General features: G+C 40.1%; 1 protein-coding gene across 5 annotated transcripts in view; it reads right to left on the reverse strand.

The window, feature by feature from the left end:
- The window catches only part of BMAL2 (basic helix-loop-helix ARNT like 2), a 60,973-nt gene extending 53,202 nt beyond the window's left edge, over window positions 1–7,771 (reverse strand). For 3 of the 5 annotated variants that reach the window (XR_014712905.1, XR_014712906.1, XM_084638469.1), the window contains exon 1: window positions 7,544–7,771. Coding sequence is in view for 2 of the 5 variants with exons in the window: in XM_084638469.1 (XP_084494595.1) it covers window positions 7,544–7,607 (64 nt within the window). In the remaining 3 variants the exon portion in view is untranslated. Of the gene's footprint in view, window positions 1–3,114; window positions 3,223–7,543 lie in introns of all 5 variants that reach the window. The other 2 variants (XM_084638468.1, XM_084638467.1) reach the window with 2 other exon arrangements.
- Window positions 7,772–8,080: the final 309 nt, after the last annotated feature.

Raw genomic sequence — 8,080 nt, forward strand, 5'->3', positions numbered from 1 at the left:
CACACAGATCTCCATCCAAGATCATCGCTAGATAAGTTGGTTTCCCCTTCATCTTTTCTGCTATTGAAACAAAATCTTGATGTGAAGCTAAAACATGTCCTCTATGAATAAATGCTAATGCACATCTGACAGGAAATGGAGCTTAGCCTCTGTCTTAGAAGCACGTGATTTAGGGAAAATATAAGCAGATGAATCTGTTGGTTCAAATGGAAGTCTGACAACTTTTGATAGAAATTAGGCTGACGCCTATCAGACACTTTGTTCAGAAAGAACATGGCATATTATCAGGACCCCACCCTTCTTGCAGAGATAACTGCAACTAAAACTGCCATTTTCATAGGGAGAGAGATGTAACTATATGCACATTGCCATTGGTTCGAAAGGCAGGACCATCGGTGAGGACAGAACTAAAGTTAAGATTTCACACTAAGATTCCCACACTTATGGGTGGAAACGTCTTAGCAAGACCCTTCAAACACTTTACAACAATGTGACCAGCTATTGGAGGGTGATATATGCATTTTCAAACAGCCCTAATTATGATACACTCCTTAATTACATGAGAACATGTTATTTTGCTACAGGATCCCTGCTAATTTAAAGCACAAGATGGATTACAAGAGGGCAGAAATAAGATTGCAAAGGCAACTGTAAATCTAGCATTTCCTAACATTTGAGTTCTTCACTTTGCAATCTCAAAAATGTATGTTTGACATAGCTGGGATTTTTTGTTATTTTTTGCATTTGTGTGTATTATTTGTATATGATATAGAGGAAAATTCACTTGACTTTTTTGCTTTCATTTATAGCAGAGAAGGCTATAAGAATTTTTTCTACCTTTTATCCTAATTATTAAAATTTCAGTATTAGTATGTGATGACTTAATATAAAATATTTGGGTGCATTTGCATTTAATCAGTCCCTGAACATTTATTTTTAGCACTGCCCATTTTGTTAGGTTGTATCAATGTCCAGTCAATACGACTCAAGGACAACACTTCAGTAATGGGTAGTTACATGGGATACTGTGAGAAACACTTTCTACACTGAAGAGGCTCCTTCTATTGAAAATCCAGAAAAAAAAAAACCACCATAAAATTCAAATTCTGTTAAGCAACCAAGATTAATTTTTTTTATGGAAAACATGTAAAAAGTAATATACTGAAGAACCTATTTTTGTTTAAGAAACAATTACTCTACATGCTGCATACTGCAAGTAAGAACTGAAGATCTTTATTACAAATAGATTTAAAACATACTGCAGCATCTTAGAATAAATAAAGTTGGATTAGAAACAAAATACTTTTGGTTAATGTCACAAGAAATGAAATTGCCACAGAATGGGCCCATTACCTTACTCTATCCCTACATTTTTTCTGAAAACTTTACCAAGCATAAGATAAAAAGATATCAAAGCTCAAGTTTAAAAGTCATAATTTACTCACAGTGATATATGCAACATGTGAAACAGCAGTAGTTGTAGGTAATTAAGTCTGTGCAAGTTTGAGGTTACACTACATCAACCACTTACAAAGTCACACCGAGTCATACTATTTAAGCCAAAGATCTGTCCAAACGATGCCTTAGACTATGAAGAGAGTATCTTTTCCTTGAGTTTATAACTACAACAACCTGCTGTAGGCTGAAACAAATTACATATCGCAGCCTTGGAAAGTTTAGGACATAAAAAAATCATTATTAAACAAAGGGAACATTTTGGCATCTTCAGATTTGTATTATTCAATTAAAAGATAGACAGCTTAATTTTAAGACTGTAGAGCCAGATTTTCAGTACATGAGGTACACAAATTAGATGCGTAAGCAGGTACACAACTGCAGTAAACGCATACACAAATTAAACATATAATTTCTGTACCTACTGTCTGAAAAGGGAGCTTTTAATTTTGTATACTTTTAAAAAAAAAGACACCATTAATTTAAAAGTCGAAAATTACTTTTACAAACATAAAATACTACTGGATTTTTTTTTAAATTTAACACCACTTGAATTAATTGCGTTAAATGAAGTAGGAATTATGTATTTGTGCCAGTACAGGCCAGGGAACTAGGTTCATCTAGCAATGATAGCAGATCAATCAAGGAAGGTAGGTGAACAAACTGAAATCCACGATTTGTTCTTTCAGAGACTTACTTCTGTAATTGCATATGTTCTCAAATTGCCTTTGCTTAAAAGGAATTTTCTTTCCACTCCTTATGGCTTAAATATTTCCAATCAACCTAAGAAAGTTACTAACCTCCCGCATTCATCTTTCATTTCTATCTACCTTACTTTCTTTATGATTCACTGTAACTGATATGCTGTTACACTTCTTCTCTGACGGACTTATAAAAACACTACCTAGCTGGTGCTGGTGAAGATTTCATTACTAAAGGAGCTTTCTTTTGGCAATCTGTAGTTTTAACCTGTCACTACAAGGTTTGACTCAAGATTAAGAAAACGGGGAACTGAGGGACAAGCGGGAGCCGCAATCGGCTGAACCTGCGGACGCGGCAGGTAAACAAACCGGCCCGGCCCACCTCTGAACAAGCGCCGTCCCAAGTTTAGGAACACTGACCTAGGTAATGGACTCATATAACTGTAACAAAGTAGGTACATTTAAATTCTGCCAATAGCTTTTTTCATATTCTATAGACAGGGGCACACACTGGAAATTTCTCACCCTGGTGCAATTACTCCCTCCTTTGCACAACTATGGCTGTTATTAAAGTTGTGTCAGCATTTCATTCTTATAATTTAGAAATGAAAACGCATTTTAATGCTAATCCTCTTTTTGGGGATAGGAGGTGGGAAGGGAAATTACTCAGAACTCTCATGCTTGTTCTTAGCCCAGAGGTGAATTTTTGTTGGGGTATGCTTGAAGAAAATTCTATTAGCAGTTTGAGTTGTCAGAGCATAAAAATGGTGGTTTTTTCATGCTTTAAGAAAACTATTCAGATACTTTTTATGCTCAAATTAATCCAGAATATTTTAGTAGCTCAGACCTGGCATATTCCAAGATTTCAGCAAAGAAAACAAGCTTTGACAAGTTTGAAAAAGTCTGAGTAAGAAATAAGTTAGAAATGAACGTAATAAGAGATAGGACAGTTCTTTACCAATGAAATGGCCCAATCTTGTAAATCCTTACAAGTCCCATTGACTTCAGGGTTTTCATATTGTGGCCTGGAACATGCACAGAGTGCAGTCACACAGCAACAACTCACCTAAACACCCACAAACAGAAAATAACCACAGTTGGTTTAAATTTTCAAAAACAGCAAATGATCATGGTTGCCCAACTTGAGACTCAAGTCAAGGTGCCTAACTGGCCCTTTTAAGGCCACCCAAAACTTAAAGCACTCAAAATCAATAGTTACTTCTGAAGACTTAAGACAACTCTGTTTATCTAAATCATTAGGCACATGCATATAGGATCACAAGTTAGATTATTCAAATAATTGTGCCCCATTTGATAGGTTGTTTAAATTTTGTTTCTTTTTAATAAAAGGATTAGTTTTCTAAAATTATTGTAATGAATAATTACTGCCGAGATACATGCAAGAATGAGGAAATTACATCTGTTCAACATATATAGGCATTATTACTCCACTCAGTGGAGCAGAACGTTACACACAGTATTGTGTGGGGAGTCAAGTTACAGTTGCTATGACAGCTTTCATTTTGAAGCTCCTAAATTGTGTACACCAAAAAATTTCAGCAACAATGTTCCATTAACAAGGGTGTGTGTGTGTGCGCACATTAACTATCCTTTGTTCAGAGTTTTAAAATTTAACATAAAAAGATTTCAGATTATTCACACTGATGTTTAGCATTCAGATCACAGCAGAAAACAAAATTTCAAAGTTCTGTCAGTGTTTTAAAGAGATTCAATAGCAAAAGTAGTAGATGCATACTGACCTAAATTAATTTTTTTCACTTTTTGTACTACAACTCACACACGAACAGAAAACCCACCACACATAATGGGGAGCAAGAAACCGAGACTTAGTACTGAACACATTACAAGCATGGACAGTAAATAGATGATAAACTCTTAACAGGTTAAACCAAAATCATCAATAATTACTAGTACAGACAATTTTAAGTACTTGATATTTCCTCAACAAAAAATTCATAGAGCTATCACTGTTTTGAATAAGCAGTAGTCAAAACCCAGTGATTTTATCAAATAAACCAGACACGTTGAACTCTGGGGTACAGATGTGGGGACCCGCATGAAAGACCCCCTAAGCTTATTTCTACCAGCTTAGGTTAAAACTTTCCCAAGACACAAAATTCCCTGTATCTGGGATTCAGTATGCTGCCACCACCAAGAGATTTAACAAAGAATCAGGGAAGAGACCACTTGGAGATGTCTTCCCCCAAAATATCCCCCCCAAGCCTTAACCCCCTTTCCCGGGGAGGCTTGAGAATAAACAAGATGAGCACAGACCAGCCTTGAGTTTTTAGGACACTAAAACCCCAGTCAGATTCTCAAAAAACAGAACTTTATTAGAAGAACAAAAAAAAAATAAAAGAAACACTAAGATTAGAATGGAAGATAATCTCACAGGCAGTCAGATTCAAAACATAGAGAATCCCTCTAGGCAAAACCTTAAATTACAAAAAGACACAAAAACAGGGCTACACATTCCCTCCAGCACCACGAATTTCAGAAGCCAAAAAAAAAAAAAACACAAAAGAAAATCTAACGTATTTTCTAGCTAGATTACTTACTAACTCTATAGGAGTTGGATTGCTTGCTTTCTTGATCTGTCCCTGGCAGAGGCATCACACAGACAGACAGACAAAACCTTCCCCCCAGCCCAGATTTGAAAGTATCTTGTCCCCGTACTGGTCATTTTGGTCAGGTGCCAGCCAGGTTACTTGAGCTTCTTAACCCTTTACAGGTAAGAAGATTTTGCCTCTGGCTAGGAGGGAATTTTCTAGCACTGTATACAGAAAGGTGGTTACCCTTCCCTTTATATTTATGACACATGTATTTAGTAAACAGATTTGAACTAAGTATATGGGTTTGGCCCAGTAGGGTGTATGTATACTTAAATATGAATGTAATTAGCTACAGAGAACATTCTATGCCAGTGCTTTAAAATCTTCACTGCCTCCTTAGTCACTTTCAGGTGCAACTCAGGGAAATCTACAAAGTACTGTAGCTTGGATCCAAACTGAGAAAACACCAGTTGCCGCACATCCTGTTAGGAGAATTGATGTTAGCTGTTCTCTCGTGAGTCCTACATTCCAATGACTGTGGGCAAAATCCTGACTCTTCAGAAGTCAATGGCAAAACTCCTGGACCTATTGAAATCAACAGAATTTCAACCAGGAGTTTTCAGTGGTATACCTTGGCTCTTGGTTTTCCTCAATGGTACTGAAGAGCCCATCTGTTTATTGGGGGGTTTGCACGAGGATATATTACTACTTCTAGTTAAAACACAAACCCACAGGGAGCTAATGTCAATAATCTAATTTTAGTTTTTTCTTAATTCATACAAGTGCACTAATAATAATAATGTGAAAGGGTAAACTTAAAAGTAAGTATTAATCAAGAGATTGGTCTGGACCTATTTCAATCTTTAGAATAAAAATTTTAGAGTCTTTCACACAAGTTAAGCTATTTATAACTTAACATTAAAAGTAAGAAACTACTAATACAGTAATTGGTCTACCAGCTCTTAAAGAACCAACGTGAACAAGTATCAGCAATCTGATAGTGGAAATTGACAAGAGTAAGAAATATAAATTACTATAAAATATGTGACCCTATGGTACATTTTCCTTCCTATGGGCGCTTCTCCAGGGGAAGGGGAAAAAAAAAAAGCTATGCAAATCCAGTGTTTTGGGGGAGGGATGTTTTGGTTTGTTTGTTTGTTTTTGGTTTGCTTCTATTTCCTCCTTTCCTTACAAAACATATACAGTGCGGATCAAATACATTTTCCCCTTTTGAACTGATTTTCATGGAAGCTAAAAGATAAAAAAATAAACCTCACATGCTATAAAAACAAATATCACTGTTTCACACCCATTTAAACAACCAAATGCTGTCTAGCTTCCATAAACCAAGAGACAAAAACTGTCAGGAAAAAAAATAATGACCTATTTTTAGGCGACTAGAATGAACACACACACACATGAAAGAAAACCCGAACACCAAAAGGCTTAGTAGTAACTAAGCAAAGTAAAAGTGACAGTTGAAGCAGGAATTCACTCTCTCTTCTGTGCCTCACAGCCAGGTACAAAGCATCTATTTCTTTCCTCAGATTGAAATCATGGAAGGGACAATATATACATTTTAAAGGAGAAAAAGCCCAAACTGCTGCTAATTTTGAACCTCGCTCAGGTCCAGAGGGTTATGGTTAAGAACAAAGATCAAACCTAAGTATATTCACACACAATAGACACACCACACTTAAGATGATGGATTAAACTAGTACACATCAGAAAGCCGATACCTAACAGACATATTACACACAAACTTTTGTATAAAGCAAAGCCTTATCAATCAACTACTAAATAAAACAAAAACAGTGCATTACAGACCAGAGAAAAAAAGTATTTAGCCCAATTCATCCAAGTGCAGACATATGTCTACAACAGTGATAAACAAACAGATTAGTATGTGACTATTTAATATAGGATCTATGTGTGGGTGTACATAATGAATAACAAAACAGGTTATTTTTTGCAGATGCTTCCCCATTTAAGACTTTAATAATACTGCATGGGCAAGTGAGCTGGGGTAGCTCAGTGGTTTGAGCATTGGCCTGCTAAACCCAGGGTTGTGAGCTCAATCCTTGAGGGGGTCATTTGGGACCTGGGGCAAAAATTGGGGATTGGTCCTGCTTTGAGCAGGGGGTTGGACTAGATGATCACCTGAGGTCCCTTCCAACCCTGATATTCTATGATTCTATGACTCTGCTCTGAGCCAGAGAATGGGTATTTAGCCTGGGAAAAAAGCATGTCCATGAACATAATGGAAGGGGGATGCACTACCATGAATTCAAGAAAAGCGGTGTGAAATTGGGATAGTATATTGGGAATGTCACACACGTAGATGGGGCACAACACAGACACCCAGGAAAAAAGAAAGACACACTGCGTATGTGTGTATTCATATACCGTGATACAGAAATACGCCCGGGATACAACGCAGACGCACACACAGGAACAAACCCAGGATAACACACACACAGGCGGGTTTCAGAGTAGCCGCCGTGTCAGTCTCTATCCGACAAAAAGAACAGGAGGGCTTGTGGCACCTGGGAGACTCACCCATTTATTTGAGCGTACGCGTTCGTGAGCGACAGCGCACTTCAGACAGAGAATGTGTGTACGCGCGCACACACCACCCAGGATAACGCACAATGGGTGTATGTAGATGTACACACACACACACACCCGGGATACAAAATGCACGCTCGGGAATGGACGAGGACGAGGCAGGAGCTCCCTAGCCCCGCACGGGGTACAGGGCAGCCTCGGTCGGTCGGTCTGTGGTCAGCCCCAGCCCCAGCCCCCGCCCCTGACCTGCCGGCGCCGCTCTCTGCTGCTGCTGCTGCTCCTCCTCCTCCTCGGCCCCCGCCTCGGCCATGGCGAACGCCCCCGGCCGCAGCGGCACAGAGCGGGCGAGGCGAGCCGTTGGCGCGAGCCCCGCCGTGGGCCCGTCCGAGCCCCGGCTCTCAGCACCGCCCCCTCCGCCGCGCGCCTCTCGCGAGATCCCCGTCAGAGCGGGCGGGGGAAGTTGCCGGTGCCGGTGCCGGCTCCTGGGCCTCGCGGCGGGGCGCGAGGTTTCCTGGCGGGAGCCCGCAGCGCAGCCCGGCCGCTAGGGAGCCCCCCCGCACGTGGCTCAGCCACGGGGCTGCAGACAGCACGTTATCCTCGTGCCCCTTCTGCCTGCAGCCCCTTCCTCGCCCTCTGCCAGCGGCTGGCCGGGCTGGGGGTCGCAGCCTGTTGCTGCCAGGTCCAGCGCGTGTAGCCAAGTAACGTCCAGTACCACAAACCCTGAGACAGGGCCTCAGGGCGCTTGGTTGCCCCGTGCTGCACTTGGGGGCCATGATGACAAGA

This window comes from Lepidochelys olivacea (genome assembly GCF_965140295.1).
Source record: "Lepidochelys olivacea isolate rLepOli2 genome assembly, chromosome: 1".
NCBI lineage: Eukaryota > Metazoa > Chordata > Testudines > Cheloniidae > Lepidochelys > Lepidochelys olivacea.